Source organism: Garra rufa, chromosome 6 (assembly GCF_049309525.1).
Source record: "Garra rufa chromosome 6, GarRuf1.0, whole genome shotgun sequence".
Classification (NCBI taxonomy): domain Eukaryota; kingdom Metazoa; phylum Chordata; class Actinopteri; order Cypriniformes; family Cyprinidae; genus Garra; species Garra rufa.
In genome coordinates this window covers 11,690,234-11,706,924 of record NC_133366.1, presented here as the reverse complement: position 1 = coordinate 11,706,924, position 16,691 = coordinate 11,690,234, and the positions used below count along the sequence as shown (strand labels likewise).

At 37.6% G+C, this 16,691-nt stretch overlaps 1 protein-coding gene across 1 annotated transcript; it reads right to left on the bottom strand.

Annotated features, from left to right (window-relative positions):
• Positions 1-584: 584 nt before the first annotated feature.
• On the bottom strand, positions 585-15,451 carry LOC141336830 (uncharacterized). The gene is made up of 48 exons (XM_073842559.1): positions 15,222-15,451; positions 14,220-14,325; positions 14,063-14,139; positions 13,728-13,949; positions 13,504-13,595; positions 13,302-13,432; positions 13,061-13,188; positions 12,890-12,960; positions 12,698-12,807; positions 12,525-12,584; positions 12,324-12,429; positions 12,061-12,247; positions 11,815-11,978; positions 11,662-11,736; positions 11,473-11,568; positions 11,302-11,370; positions 9,614-9,763; positions 9,389-9,529; positions 9,136-9,302; positions 8,963-9,029; positions 8,817-8,875; positions 8,563-8,746; positions 8,374-8,473; positions 8,082-8,292; positions 7,605-7,621; positions 6,326-6,574; positions 6,047-6,161; positions 5,890-5,966; positions 5,581-5,802; positions 5,349-5,440; positions 5,129-5,259; positions 4,892-5,019; positions 4,721-4,791; positions 4,537-4,646; positions 4,258-4,317; positions 4,061-4,166; positions 3,792-3,978; positions 3,393-3,709; positions 3,209-3,304; positions 3,040-3,108; positions 2,642-2,779; positions 2,422-2,562; positions 2,169-2,335; positions 1,992-2,058; positions 1,844-1,902; positions 1,478-1,661; positions 1,304-1,403; positions 585-1,215 (listed from the first exon to the last, which is right to left on the bottom strand). The coding sequence occupies exons 1-48, from the start codon at positions 15,427-15,429 to the stop codon at positions 1,001-1,003; spliced, it is 6,099 nt and encodes a 2,032-aa protein (XP_073698660.1). The 5' UTR covers positions 15,430-15,451; the 3' UTR covers positions 585-1,000.
• Positions 15,452-16,691: the final 1,240 nt, after the last annotated feature.

Below are 16,691 nucleotides of genomic sequence, written 5' to 3'. Positions count from 1 at the left end.
ACCTGCCGATAATTGGCTCAAGCCCAGGGTTGCCAGGTTTTCACAACAAATCCGGCCCAATTGCTACTCAAACTATACCAATGGCATTTCGAAGGGGGTCCCCCAGTAAAATACACGGTTTTTGGAGGGGTTCCCCTGGTACAGTTCGCATTCCAAGAGATAAAGATAATGTTATTGGGGCTGTTTCTACCCGCGGACATGAAAAACCACCCACTGCAACAGTGTTAAAGTAGTCCAATTCCATGGGAAAACCGCGGACTTGGCAACACTGCTCAAACCTATGAACCAAACATAGGTAAAGTTTGAGTCTGCTAGATAAAATCTGGTATTGCATGCAGTCTAATGCTGCATTCCAGGCAGGTTTTTGAGCTGGTAAATCACGACTCACGACTTTGTAGCGTTCCAGGCAAGTCACCCCAAACTGCCTGAGCGCATTTATTATTATTACATTATTATTTATTTGTGTGCAACGTTATATTGTCCTACAGTCTATTTTTCACTGTGTACCACTTGCATAAACACCGCACCTGTAGGTACTGACATAATGGTTTCGCGGGCTGTGACGTCAGAACATGGAACTGAGAGTACATCGATCTAGTGTGAGTTCACGAGTGGGAAGTCATGGGTTTGACTGCCGTTCGGGTGCACTTTCACTGGTAGGTTGGAAAAACATGAGTAACGGTTTGCCTGGAATACAGCATTAAACACCATATTATCTCTTGTGAAAAACTTGCTTGAGTTGTCTCTTTTTTGTCATTTTTTATTTAAGCACCAAATAACAGGACATAATAATGAGGTGAGATACCAAAATACAATATATCTGATGAAAATTTAAAAGTGCAAATTGCAAAGTAGTGCTAAGAATAGAATATCTATTGCTCTTATATTGTGTTTATTTACAGTTCTTCGTGATTACAATAGGAATCTACATACATAATGTGACAACATCAAGCAAATCTGTGATTACACAGCCTACATTTTGGGGTTGGGAACCACAAATTCACCCTCGTCCAAAAACCTCACAAAAGCTGATTGCATGTATTAGCTTGTCGTGAAGTGTGTTGATATCGCTGTATTTGGGAAGAATTAATCTGCCAAAACAGGTCTGAGCCTCTGGTAAACGGTCTTCTGCATCAGGATGGTCTGACTGGAAAATCCTCAGAGAGCGCTTTGAGAAACCTCCCACAGGTACGCGGTCCGTTCCATACAAGAACACTAGAGAAAAATAAATCATGTGAAGATGTGAGGGAATAATAATGATGTAGATGCATCAAGATGTTCATAAATTCAAGATAACACTTACTCAGAAATTTCCTTTTGTTCTCTTCAGAGAGCTCAAAGAAAACAACCCAGAAGTTCTTGATGAGCTCATCAGAGGCAGAGCACTTTTCATAGGATGCACACTGAAGATAAAGCAGAAAAACTCAGGTACTACGACATTTTTAAATATTTTTAAAAGTATCTTGAACACGTTTACCTGCTGAAGCTCACTCCACTCGTACTTAGGGGAGCCGTGGAGAAGCTCCTGGAGTTCCTCAGGGTGAAACATGCTCCAGGCATCGAGCGGGCACCCCTTAGAAAAACCTCTTAGAAAATGCTTGAACTGTTTCTTCACTGACTTGTTGAAAACAAAGTCGATGTACAAATCCACATACTTCTGTCTGCAAAAACAAACAAACAAACAAAACTTGATTTTAGGACATTTGGAAATGGAATCTGCTCCTAACTGTTGACTTATAGATAGATAGATAGATAGATAGATAGATAGATAGATAGATAGATAGATAGATAGATAGATAGATAGATAGATAGATAGATAGATAGATAGATAGATAGCTTCTACCTATTAGCTTTGGTCACTTGAATTTGATCTCCATTTGGAATGAGCTTTTTTCCTTTGATCTGTAAGAGGCAAATAACAGCACAAAAGTAAGTTTTTCAACAACAGCTGTGCACACTTTTAAACAAATGAGACATAGAAACTGTATCACCATGAAATCCAAACAGAACATATCCACTACTTCATCCTCGTCTTCCTCAAGAAGGCTTTTCAGACTTCTAATGTGAGATTTCAAAAAATACAATTATGAATATGACCTGCTGTAAATAGCACTTGTGAAAACTACAACATGTAAAAATCTACTGGCTCTTAGTCTTTAAGTGTTTACCTGGCCTCCACTGGAGACAGTTCCTCCAGATCATTCAGAGTGGGACTCAGCTTGAGGAGTTTTTTGTACAAGGCCAGTGGGAAGTCAAGATTCATATAATGACCGTTGTAGAGTGCCATTCCACAGATAACGCCAAGATAGTAAAAATCTCTATTATCTTGCGTGCCCTGAAAAGACACAAGCATCACAACTTACATTATATGTAGGAAAGGCCATATCAGGATCAATGAGAAATGTTGGGTGTAGAACGTACATCAGGATTGAACCAAACCAGTGAACTCTCATGGACTTCCAGCACCTTTTTCTCCCATTTCAGAAGAGACTGAGAAAGGAGAGAGAAGAATTCTGCCGATAAGCCCCTCATATCTACTCCAATCTCCCCAATGAACTTCACCTGTACAGGAGACATTTTCATTAAGGTAAAATGCCGTATCAGAAATTCCAACTCTGATTTCAATTCTGTATTCTTTTACCTGCAGTGGATTGCAAAATTTGTGTTTTTTTTGTCTGAGATACGCAAATGTGTCCATCCACACTGACTCCCTGTTTATCTGCAACATGTTGCCATTTAAAAACATGTTCCTGAATGCGAAGAGTCGGCACCGCAAGTACTAAGAAGAGTAAAATTTTATTAGCTTTAAAGGGATAGTCCACCCAAAACTGAAAATTATATAAATTATTCAAAGTCAATAGTCACTGTATGACTTATTTTTTCCTGGGAAAGGGAAATATTCTAAAGAATATTTGTAATCAAATAGTTTGGTGCACATTCATTTCCATTGCAGGGTAAAAAAGTTGGTTCTAGTTTGAGGGTGAATAAATGATGACAGTCTGCACCAACAGCCTTGTATATATGACTGAGTTAACTTACAAAAAACATTCTCTGTTTAGATGCAGTGTCAGCTGCAAAAGGGAACTTGACCAATATGGCAATCATTTCCTGAAAGAAAGATGCATGAAAGTAAAATAAGATTTCTTGTAGTCAATGATATATACAGTATATATTGATATGTATCATATCAGAGGCCTTAAATACCCACAAAGTAGTAATCTTTTAATTTCTGTATATCCTGGCAATCATCCATAAGAGCAGACTGCAAAAACCGCAAAATCAGGTCTTCCAAGGTGGCTTTCAGCTATTGATGTAGAAAGAGAGAATTCTGTTTTGGGTTTCCTCCAAAAATCTCTTTGAACAGCAGAATTCACTATTGCTTTGGTTCTTACTGTATCTAATAAATCATTGATCTCATGAATGATGAAATCCCTCTTTGAGATGTCTCTGTTGGCAGTGAAGCATACCTTCACAACAAAGTATAAAAATCTATTATACAATGATAGATTAAAATACATCTTTGATCTAGAGTTTAAAAAAGGCACCTGATAGATCATCTGAAGGATCTTCAAAAACCTCTTCAAGCGTTTAGTTAAGTCATGCCCCATTTCGCCCTGAGAAATCTGGCCAATCAGCTTTGCGGATGCTCTGCGAAATAACTTCACCAGGCTTTTGAGCCAATCATCTGGCAATTTGGACCAGTACTTCTCTGAGAATATAACAAAACACAGACATACTTAGACAAATACAGCAAAGCCAAAAAAACAAGGCTGAACAGTCTTCAGCTTTACCTAACACCTTGCGAGCATCAGGATTCAGCTGAAGGATTTTGGAGGCCAGTTCTTCAGTGAGTTCAGTTCTTTGTTGTTTCTTGAGATGTCTGATGAGCTCAGGCAGGAGAAGATAAACTCTCAGCGATTCCACACCACTTGGATTTGGATTCAGAGATCGCAACATCTGCTGAACCACCTTAACTACCTGAGGTACAAAAACTATTAATTATATCTTATTGTTTAAACTGTATTTCCATTTTTTAATGTTTATAAATGTGCACTGTTACCTCTAATATCAAGTTTTTACTCTCTGATAACTTTGCAAAGGATGCTTTAACCAGATCAAAATCCAACCCACAATGATCCTCAGACGTCTGATAATGTTCATCACAACTACAAACACATTTACATTAAAATCTGTAATGGAAATAGTCATCTTAGGCATAAAAATGAGACACTTCTAAATAGAGCCATTTAATTTGACCTCATTTTGAGGAAACGTCTATTCAGAGAGACCGCAGAGGAGAACACTGTGTTTATTTCCCTGTAAATAACAACAAAACAAAAATTAAGAATCATTACTGGATTGTGTAAATAAACCTAATGTAAATTATATAATCTCTGGTATTTCTGCTATTTAATAGTAAGCTTAAAAGCTCCTGACTCCTGATCCACAGTTCCAGATGCAGCTTCACAGTATTTTAAGAATGGCTTGGAAATCAGTATCATAAGTCAGTGGAAACACTTTCTATGAAACACTCACTTATTTATTGTTGCCCAAGAATCAGTTCCAGCCAGCCATCGGTCAATCATTCTGTCATTTAATGTCAAACCCTCTTTGCTTGGATTGGATTTGGCCTTACTTTCAAGTTCCTACAAAATACAAAGTAAAACATAAGTAATCCCAGTGCAGGAATAATTTATGAATGAAAACTGCCATGTCTTACTTTGAAAAACAAGGCGAAGGAATGATTCTCCCCAGCGATGAGTTTATCCATCGTATATTCGTGATTATATTCTGTGTTCAACAAATACTTAGTTTTGATCTCTGAGCATCATCATGAATATAATAATAGTCACAATAAATACCCTACTGCTACAAGATGAGTATTACTTACCAGTTGGCAGATTCACAGGAAAAGGCACAGACTGCTTGATAATTTCTCCGTTTCCCAGCTGCCCTTGTATCTCACATCCAAATGAGTAGATCAGCTTTGAAGATGCGACTGATACGAGTGTGTGATGTCTTTGTACAAGAAAGAATCAATTACTGAACTGAACTTGAATCATAAATGTATTTGGGCTAATATCTGAAGGATTTCTCTGAACACTGATTGTTTATGAACAGTCTTTACCTCCCACATGTGACCTGTGACACTTCAGATCCCCACAGTTCAGCAACCACCCGCGGATAATGTTCATCTTCAAATGAGTTGTGCCCAAGCTGACCAGAACCTCCTGATCCAAATGTGAACACTGTGCCGCCCTGAAACATAAACTATTTACTACATTTTCTGTCCTGGTTGATATCACGCTAAATGCAACATAAAATCTAATATATTATGACCATAGTACCTTTGATAAAGTGGCCGTGTGTTCTCCTCCACATGAGATGGACACAGTTTTCTTCCGGTTCAGACTGTTTACAACCGTTGGGACGTGTCTGTCTGTGATGGAAAAACAGCAAATTATTCACTTCCAAAAACATAATCATGCTTTGATATAGATTTGACACAGTATTGCACAAATTTCGCACATACTTTCATACTGTTACTGATTTAGCTTTTACATGATGAAACAAGAAGACCTGTAGTGTCTCCGAGGCCCAGCTGTCCAGCAGAGTTCTTTCCCCATCCAAACACGACTCCAGAGAGAGACAACACAAAGCTGTGGTCTCCTCCAGCGCTGATCTGAGCCACTGGGATCCCACTCAGACTCTCAACATGTTGAGCAGACGGAGAGGTCGGATGATCTTTCCTCAATCCCAGCTGACCATGAGAGTTCTCACCCCATACCAACAACTGACCATCTGAAAGAGCAACAGCTCTAAATATCATCATAATTGATGGCAAAGCTGTCAAAATATGAAAGCAAAATGGCAGTTAGTTGTGAATACCATTAGTTAGTGCCATTGAATGATGGTCTCCACATGTAATCTGAATCACCTGCCTGTTATCCAGACCTTTGAGAGGCCTTCAGAGACAAGACAATCTGTCAGATATTTGTTATTATCATTTATGGTCATTTATACTGTCATGCCTGCATAAACATACTTGCAAACAGTAGATTTGTCCATAATGAGCACTGTTCCTGAATCAGAAAGTAAAACCGCACTAGCTCCTCCACAGACAATCCGTCTGATTCTGTCATTCTTTAGCTGTGGTTGCTCTTAAGTAAATAAAATACTTTCATTAGTTCAGCTTCTGTTTAACCTAAAAATTAACAGACTACTTTAATTAGGATGACATTAATATGCAAGAGGCTATTTCAGTAGATCATATACTTTCAAAAACGAAAATAACATTTTAAAAGTTTAATTTAGAGCATCATACTTAGTTTTCCATCACTGCTCAGGACCGAGACCTTCCCATCGCGGATGAATCCAATAAAGCTTCGTCCAGATGACAAATCCTGAACTTTTAATTTCGGACACATGGATCGTATACCAGAATTGCCTTTTTTGACTTGGTCGGGCTTTACCAGCCCGAAGCCCTCTTTGATCTGAGCTCCCCAATAACACAACATGTTTACAGCTAATGCATGAGACGACTCCAGCAGCGTGCGTCTGTCTTCTTCCTGGACTGAAGAACACGCTCATATTAAACTGAAAGTAAACACTAAACTAAAAAGGGAAATGATGGTTTCAGGCTAAACGAAACTTTTTCGGTTTCCCTCAAAATGAAAGCGTTGGGCGTGATATCAACCATGTTTGTAGTTTTTTTTTTTTTCATAGAGAGTGATAAGCTAAACAGAGACGACAAATAAAAACTATGGATGAGGGATAACAGTTTATTAAGAAAACGAAGTCAAATCTTAAAGGGACAGCTCATTTAAAAAATAAGATTCTGATAGCAATTTTTACTCCCTTGTTGTTCGAAAAGAATATGCCTTTATATTGTTTATAGCGCCACTTTGTGGCCTATTTTCACAAAACCTGGTACACACATTCGTTTGCATGTTGTACTTAATGAGGTTTGCATGTTGCTCACGATTTGGTCAGTTACCCGGATGCGAGGCGATATATTGGCGTACTCGGATGTAAACAACAGCATCGATTGCACGTTTAATGTACTACAGAATACGTTTTTCTGCTAATTTACGTCTAAACCACAGAAAAAAAAACGTGTGGAAGCTGCTAAATCATCTAGAGAAGGACTTGGTAAGCAGGAAAGAGTGCAATATTTTGACAAACTAATTAAAGTTAATAGGTGGTGAAGATGTATATGAGTGGTATTAATTAAGATATTAGCCTAATATTTCACCTACCTGACTGGAAATGATAATAACAAACACAAATGTTAAGACTCTTGCCCTTGAAAGCCTGGTTTAGTTTGGCCAACTCAGTGTTTTGCACTCTTCTCCTTGATTTGTTATTTTGGCAGTCCATTGTACTCCAAATGTTTTTACTGGTCCAACCGATTAGTACAGCCCAAAACATGACAATAATTGACCATTTTCAGCAGCAATAATCAGCAAAACATGCTTGTTTCATTTGTTTCAGTGGCATTGTTTACATTCAGTGACTATGTGATATTACAAATACTAACTTGTTAGGTTAAAATGAGCCATCTCAGTGAGGGAAAAGTGCTGGGTGGACATTTGTAATGCCACCTGCTAATGTCTCAAACCTGTGAACCACACAGAGCAATGTAGCAAACATGTAAACAGATTGAAAAGGTTAGAAAAAACTGCTTCAGCTTTTCTTGAAAAATATGATTAAAAAATGGATAATACAAGAAAATGGATAACATGTACTTTTATTTCTGAGCAATTCAATCTGTTTGAAGAAACACTTAATACTATTACATATAATAAGGTTATGAGGTGACATACCAGATTATCTAAATATTAATGCATTATATTATATAAATATCACAAAGTGCTTTAGTAAAGTTATTCTACCAGCAGTAAACAATGAAAGGTCTTTTAAATACTGCTACAAAACATCTATAGCGCTCACATTGTTTATTTACATAATTTATATATACACACAATTTTCATAATATCTAACCTACATAAACGATGATAACGAGCCAATATGAGTTTAGCAGCATATATTGTGGGGTTGGGAATTTCAGGGAATTTCACGCTCGTCCAAAAACCTTACAATTGGTGATTGCATTTATTAGCTTGTCACGAAGTGTGTTGATATCCCTGTATTTGGGAATAATTAATCTGTCAAAACAGGTCTGGGACTCTGGTGAGCGGTCTTCAGCATCAGGACAGTCTACCTGTCGAATCTTCAGAGGGCGATCCGAGAAACCTCCCAGAGGTACACGATAGGTTCCATACAGGAACACTAGAGAAAAATAAATAATGTGAGGCAAATTATGATATTTCTTAAATGACATGCGTCAAGATGTTCCAAGACAAAACCTACTCAGAAACTTCTTCTTGTTCTCTTCAGAGAGCTCGAAGAAAACAGTCCAGAAGTTCTTGATGAGCTCATCAGAGGCAGAACAGCTTTCATAGGAAGCACACTGAAGATAAAGCAGAAAAACTCAGGTACTATGTACTATGTACTAAGTATTTAAAACATCAAAAGCTCATTACAAATGGAACATGTTACCTGCTGAAGCTCATTCCAATCGTACTTAGGGGAGCCTTGGAGAAGCTCCTGGAGTTCCTCAGGGTGAAACATGCTCCAGCCATTGAGCGGGCAGCCCGTAGAGAAACCCTCCGAAAAATGCTTGAACTGTTTCTTTACTGACTTGTTGAAAACAAAGTCGACGTACAAATCCACATACTTCTGTCTGCAAAAAAGCAAACAAACAGTGTTTTTACTTTACAAAGCTTGATTAAAACATTTGGATCTGTTCCTACCTATTAGCCTTGGTCACTGGAATTTGATCTCCGTTTGGAATGAGCTTTTTTCCTTTGACCTGAAGGAGGTAAATAACAGCACAAATGTGAGCATTTAAACAACAGCTGTGTACACAAATACATGTGAACCACAGAACCTGTATTACCGTGAAATCAGAACTGAACAAATCCACTACTTCGTCCTCATCCTCCTCAAGAAGGTTTTTCAAATTTCTAATAAGAGATGTTTGAAATACATTTATGAATATGACCTGCTCTGAAAAACATTTGTGAAACCGACAACATATGATCTAATGGCTCTTAGTCTTTAAGTGTTTACCTGGCCTCCACTGGAGACAGTTCCTCCAGATCATTCAGCGTGGGACTCAGCTTGAGGAGTTTCTTGTACAAGGCCAGTGGGAAGTCAATGCTTATATAATGATGGTTGAAGAGCGCCATTCCACAAATAACGCCAAGATAATAAAAATCTCTAGTATCTTGCGTGTTCTAAAAAAAACACAAGCATCACTGCACATATTTGTGATATATAGGAAAGATCACATCAGGAAGAACAGAATTTTAGGTGAACTTACATCAGGATTGAACCAAACCAGTGACCTCTCATGGACCACCAGCACCTTCTTGTCCCATTTCAGAAGAGACTCAAAAATTAGAGAGAAGAACTCTGCTGATAAGCCCCTCATATCTATTCCGTTCTCCCCAATGAACACCACCTGTACAAGATACATTTTCATTAAGGTATAATGACATTTTAGAAATTTCAACTCTGATTTCAATTCTGTATTTTTTTTTCTTACCTTAAATAGATTACAAAATGAGTGGGTTTGTTGTCTGAGATATGTAAGTGTGTCTGTCAACGCTGAATCCCTATTTATGTGCAATATGTTGCCATGTAAAGCCATCTTGTCTCTCTCTGGAAAGCTGTATAGAAGTTGCCCCTGCAAGTACTAATAAGAGTAAAATGATGTTAGGTTTAATTGGATAGTCCACCGAAAAATGAAAAGTCTGTCATCATTTACTCATTTACTCTTATTCCTTCTGTAGAGCACAAATATTTTGGAGAATGTTGGTAACTAAACTGTTTGGTGCCCATTGGTTTCCAGTGTATGGTAAATAAGGCATTTCTCAGTTTGATGACAGAATTTTCATTTTAGGTGAACTGTCACTTAAAAATCAGTTATTTGTCATACAGTGAGGGAAAACATTATTTGATCCCCTGCTGATTTTGTACATTTGCCCTCTGACAAAGAAATGATCAGTGTATAATTTTAATGGTAGGTTTATTTGAACAGTGAGAGACAGAATAACAACCAAAAAAATCCAGAAAAACAAATTTCAAAAAAAATTATAAATTGATTTGTCTTTTAGTAAGCAAAATAAGTATTTAAACCCCTATCAATCAGCAAGATTTCTGGCTCCCAGGTGTCCTTTATACAGGTAAGGAGCTGAGATTTTCAGCTTGTTACCTTTCTAAAAGACACCTGTCCACAGAACCAATCAATCAGATTCCAAATTAGTCTCCACCATGACCAAGACCTACACAAGGCTGGAATGAGCTATAAGACCATCCCAAAGCAGCTTGATGAGAAGGTGACAACAGTTGGTGCAATTATTCGCAAATGGAAGAAACATAAAATAACTGTCAATCTCTGGGGCTCTATGCAAGATCTCACCTTGAGGAGTTTCAAGGATCATGAGAACGGTAAGGAATCAGCCCAGAACTACACGGGAGGACACAGCACCCACAAGATCCCCCTGCTCAAGAAAGCACATGTACAGGTTTGTGTGAAGTTTGCCAGTGAACATCTGAATGATTCAGAGGAGAACTGGGTGAAAATGTTATGGTCAGATGATACCAAAATCCAGTTCTCTAGCATCAACTCAACTCACCGTGTTTGGAGGAGGAGGAATGCTGCCTATGACCCTAAGAACACCATCCCCACCATCAAACATGGAGGTGGAAACATTATGCTTTGGGGGTGTTTTTCTGCTAAGGGGACAGGGCAACTTCACCGCATTAAAGGGATGATGGACAGGGATATGTACCCTCAGGGCCAGGGAATTGAAAATGGGTCATGGATGGTTATGACCCAAAACACATGGCCAAGGTACTACAGGTATCTTCAGAGAGGAGTGGAACAAAATCCCTCTTGAGATGTGTGCAAACCTGGCGGCCAACTACAAGAAACGTCTGTCTTCTTTGATTGCCAACAAGGGTTTTGCCACCAAGTACTAAGTCATGTTTTGCAAAGGGGCCAAATATTTATTCACTCATTAATATGCAAATCAATTTATAACTTTTTTTTGTAATGTGTTTCTCTGTATTTTTTGGTTGTTATTCTGTCTCTCACTGTTCAAATAAACCTACCATTAAATTATAGACTGATCATTTGTCAGTGGGCAAGCATACAAAATCAGCAGGGGATCAATTATTTTTTTCCCTCACTGTATGCATATGCACCTAGTACATCCATTTTTAACTTACACTAAGCATTCTCTGTTTAGATACACTATCCGCCACAAAAGGGAACTTGACCAATATGTTAACAGTTTCCTGAAAGAAAGAAGCATTAATATAAGATTTCTTAAAGTAATTGAACAGGGAACATAAAAATGTCATGCATCGTGTACCATGTCCACAGACTTTAATACCTACAAAACAGTAATCTTTCAATTTCACCATATCCTCCCAACTGTCAGGAAAAGCAGACCACAAAAACAGCAAACCCAGTTGGCTCAAGGTGATTTCCAGCTATTGATGTAGAAAAAGAGAATTGTGTTGTGTTTTGGTTTTTCTCCAAAAATCTCTTTGTGCAGTAAAATTCACTATTGCTTTGGTTCTTACCGTAACTAGTAGATCATTGATCTCATGGATGATTAAATCCCTCTTTGTGATATCTCTGTTGGCACTGCAGCAGACCTTCACAACAAAGTATACAAATACATTATACAATGATAGATTAAAATACATCTTTGATCCAGTGTTTAAAAAAGCCACCTGATAGATAATTTGAAGGATCTTCAAAAACTTCCTCAGGCGTCTAGTTAAGTCATAGCCCATTTCATCACTAGAAATCTGGCCAATCAGCTCAGCAGACTCCTTGTGAAATAACTTCATCAGGCTTTTGAGCCAATCATCTGGGAGTTTGGACCAGTACTTCTCTGAGAATATAACAAACACAAACATACTTAGACAAATACAGCAAAGTCAAAAACACAAACGCTGAAAGGTCTTCAGCTTTACCTAACACCTTGCGAGCATCAGGATTCAGCTGAAGGATTTTGGAGGCCAGAGCTTCAGTGAGTTCGATTTTTTGTTTTTTGAGATGTCTGATGAGCTCAGGCAGGAGAAGATAAACTCTCAGTGACTCCACACCAGTTGGATTTGCATTCAGAGATGGCAGCAATGTCAGTTGAACCACCTTCACTACCTGAGGTACGAAAACATAAACGAAATGAGCTGCATCTCAAATGTAATTAAAATGTTATGATTAGATTTATCCTTACCTCTGTTATCAAGCTTTTATTCTCTGATATCTTTGCAAAGGATGTTTTAACCAGATCGAAATCCAAACCACAATGTTCTTCAGATGTCTGATAATGTCCATCACAACTACAAAAACAGACATTTACATTAAAATCTGTCATGGAAATAGTCATTTTAGGCACAAAACTGAGAAATGACTAAATTGAATGACTTAATTTTACCTGGTTTTGAGAAAACTTCCATTCAGAGAGGCAGCGGATGAGAACACTGTGTTTATTTCTCTGGAAATAACAACACAATGCTTTTTATATGCATTTCTTTCATATATACAATTGGTCAATTGACACTTCTAATCCTACAAATTTTAGGTCAAGATTGTAAGGCAAACACTCACTGCTTTATTGTTGGCCATGAATCAGTTCCAGCCAGCCATCGGTCAATCATTATGTCATTTAATACCAAAACTCCTTTGCATGGATTGGATTTGGCCTTACATTCAAGTTCCTATAAGCATAAAACATAAGTAATCCTAGTGCAAAAATAATTTATGTTAAACTATTTATGAATGAAAACTGCCATGTCTTACTTTGAAAAACAAGGCAATGGAATGATTCTCCCCAGCGATGAGTTTTTCAATTGTATATTCATGATTATATTCTGTGTGCAACAAATATTTAGTTTAAATCTCTGAGCATCATCATGAATGTAAAATATTCATAACAAAATACCCTACTGCTAAAAGATGATTTATAATTACCAGTTGGCAGATCCACAGGGAAAGGCACAGATTGTGTGGGCATTTCTCTGTTTCCCAGCTGCCCTTGTACCCCACATCCAAATGAGTAGATCAGCTTTGACGATGCGACTGATACGAGTGTGTGACGTCTTTGAAAGAAAGAATCAAATGCCGAATTACTGAGTTGAACTCGTACATCACACATTAACCACGTGAAGAATTAGAAAGAAATCTGTGCTACTGCTAAAAAATACTGAATTACCTCCCACATGTGACCTCTGACACTTCAGATCCCCACAGTTCAGCAACCACCCGCGGATAATGTTCATCTTGAAATGATTTGTGCCCAAGCTGACCAGAACCCCCCGATCCAAATGTGAATACCGTGCCACCCTAATAATACAATCATGACGTTATAATAATACAAAAATAGTATATAATACTTATAAAAAATTATACTCTACCTTTGACAAAGTAGCAGTGTGTTCCTCTCCACATGAGATGGACACGGTTTTTTTCCAGTGAAGACTATTTACAACCGTTGGGACGTGTCTGTCTGTGGTCACAAGAATTGTGAGTTAAATTCATCATTTCCAAATACATTATTTTCATTTTTTAATAGAGCTCTGACACTTTTGTACTTTCATACTGTTACTAATTTAGCTTTTACATGATGAAACAAGAAGACCTGTAGTGTCTCCGAGGCCCAGCTGTCCAGCAGAGTTCTTTCCCCATCCAAACACGACTCCAGAGAGAGACAACACAAAGCTGTGGTCTCCTCCAGCGCTGATCTGAGCCACTGGGATCCCACTCAGACTCTCAACATGTTGAGCAGACAGAGAACCGGGATGATCTTTCCTCAATCCCAGCTGACCATGAGAGTTCTCGCCCCATACGAACAACTGACCATCTGAAAGAGGAGCAGCTCTCAATATCTACAATCAAATGTCAATCAATTCAAGTCAGTCATAACATCTCAAAAAAAAAAAAATAGCAGATGTCAGATGGAATAGTTGTGAATACCGTTGGTTAGCGCCATTGAATGATGGTCTCCACATGCGATCTGAATCACCTGCCTGTTATCCAGACCTTTGAGAGGCCTTCAGAGACAAGAAAACCTGTCAGATATTTGTTATTATCATTTATGGTCATTTATACTGTCATGCCTGCATAAACATACTTGCAAACAGTAGATTTGTCCATAATGAGAACTGTTCCTGAATCAGAAAGTAGAACCGCACCATCTCCTCCACAGACAATCCGTCTGATTCTGTCATTATCTAGCTCTAGTGTTTCTGAAGTAAACAGAATTTTATTAAGGTAAACTTCTATTTAGACTGTAAACATAATACATAAAACGTGTTTCCTTATTAAAATACATTTACCTTTTCATTTATTATGTTTTAGCCACAACATAAATAAAACTTAATGTATCATACCTATAAGTAGGGTTGCCACCCGTCCCTTAAAATACGGAATCGTCCCGTATTTGTGAATGAAATTGCGCGTCCCGTTTTGAATCAATACGGGACGGGTTTTGTTTCAGAATTTTCAGAATTTTTTTAAAAGCAGCGACTCATGCAAATAATCACTGCGGTAAAGCCAGCCGCGGTTCAGAAAAACACGGTCAAGCCAGCAGCGATTGAATTTAAGTGTGCGCGCATATTACAGTGATCACGGTAGTTTCAGAAACAACACAGAGAGAACGCGCTTGCAGAGTGCTTTTCATTTAGACGCCCAGGACTGAGAGATAATACTACAAAATGCTCGTGAATTTTTACTTATTTATTTGCATTTCTGCTTTAATATCCGTTTTATTTATTGGTGTACTTGACGGTTCTTTTCTGATAAATGGGACATTATAGACTTAGTCTAATAAGTAGAAAAAGTAGAAAAAAAACAATGATCAGTTCTTATTCAGGACGTCCCATATTATATGCACAACTCATATGAAACCTTTTTACTGCACCATTTTTGAGATATGGGACATTATTACATTTTAACGGGGTATATAGACCCCATTTCTAAAAAGTAGAAAAAAACAATGATCAGTTCTTATTCAGGACGTCCCATATTATATGCACAACTCATATGAAACCTTTTTACTGCAGCATTTTTGAGATGACCACCCCCCACCCCCAATGCGTCCCTTATTTTTGGGTATTAAAAGTGGTAACCCTACCTATAAGACGATCACAGTCTTCACTGCGCAATCTCAGGACCAAGACCTTCCCATCCTGGATGAATCCAAGAAAACTCCTTCCAGCTGACATGTCCTGAATTTTTGATGTCGGCCACATGGATCGTATACCAGAATTGCCATGTTTGACTTGGTCAGGCGGTACCAGCCCGAAACCCTCTCTGACCTGCGCTCCCCAATAACACAACATGATCACAGCTGATGCATGAGACCTTTAGCGTCTCTCTTCCTTCCTGGACTGAGCACACTCGCATACTGAAAGCAAACGCGAAAGTTAAGCAGGAAAAACATATTTGTTTCAGCATAAACGAAACTTATTTCAATTTCCCACAAAATGAAAGTGTTTGGGAATGATATCTCAGGACGTCACTGGAAAACAAAACCAAAGTTTAAAGTGATAGTTCGTCCAAAATTAAGATTCTGTTGGCGTGTTGTTTTAAATCAATTGCTATGAGTTTGCTTCACAGATTACTAAAAGAGGCGTTTGGCTGAATGTAATGGAGAAATGGACAGAAAACTCACTACGTCTTCGCTAACTCCTTACCAGCAGGTGGTGGTAATGCAACTAAAAATTGTAGAAGAAGATGACTGACATTATTGTCTGATATTATAAATATTATTATAATAATTTTTTTTATTATTAAAACACATACATATACAAAACACAATTTTTTACAAAATCTCTCGTTGGGAGACTCCTGTGCAGAACATAGTTAAACACACTTAAATGGAACAAAAAACCACTAAATAAAACAAAAAATAAAAAAATAAAATAAAATAAATAAAGTAAGCGAAGGCACTTCAGTCCATAAGGCAAGTCAAAATTGTCCACATACATATATTGTCCTTAATCTTCATATATTCTTAAAATAAAGTTTCATGGAAGCTTACCAAGTTACAATGACAAATATTTTGAGACATCTTCACATAAAGAATAAATGTTACTACTGGAGTCTTTCAAAAGTTTCAAAGAAGCAAAGTATTCCCTCAGTTCAATTTTAAACACCATTAGGGATGGATTCTTATTTTGCCATTTACATTTATGAATATGGTATTTACCCATAATTGTTATGATATTGTATATTCTAAAAAGTTCCTTCGGATGGTTTTCATTACCAAACAGAATTTGCTCTAACTTTAATTGTGTAATTCTCTCCATTTTTGTTTCCAACCAGCTCATGACATCTTGCCAGAATATTTTTATCACTGAACAAGAGAAAAACAGATGTTCAATAGTTTCATCTTTCTGGCAACAGAACACGCATGGCTCCACTTCAAAACCAAATCTCTTTTTAAGCATGTCTGCTGCTGGATAATATCCATTTATAATTTTAAATTGCATTTCTTTGATTTTAGGAGGTATAGGCCATTTCATAAATTTGATGTATTTATTTGTTATTTTGTCATCATAATACCTTATTTTTATATTTTGATCAAAATCATGAAATAGTT

Coding starts and splice junctions, on each gene's coding strand:
- LOC141336830 (XM_073842559.1), bottom strand. CDS start 15,429: ATGTTGTGTTATTGGGGAGCGCAGGTCAGAGAGGGTTTCGGGCTGGTA. Junction 11,569..11,661: donor TCAATGATCTACTAGTTACG/GTAAGAACCAAA, acceptor CTACATCAATAG/CTGGAAATCACCTTGAGCCA. Junction 9,030..9,135: donor CTGTCTCCAGTGGAGGCCAG/GTAAACACTTAA, acceptor ATCTCTTATTAG/AAATTTGAAAAACCTTCTTG.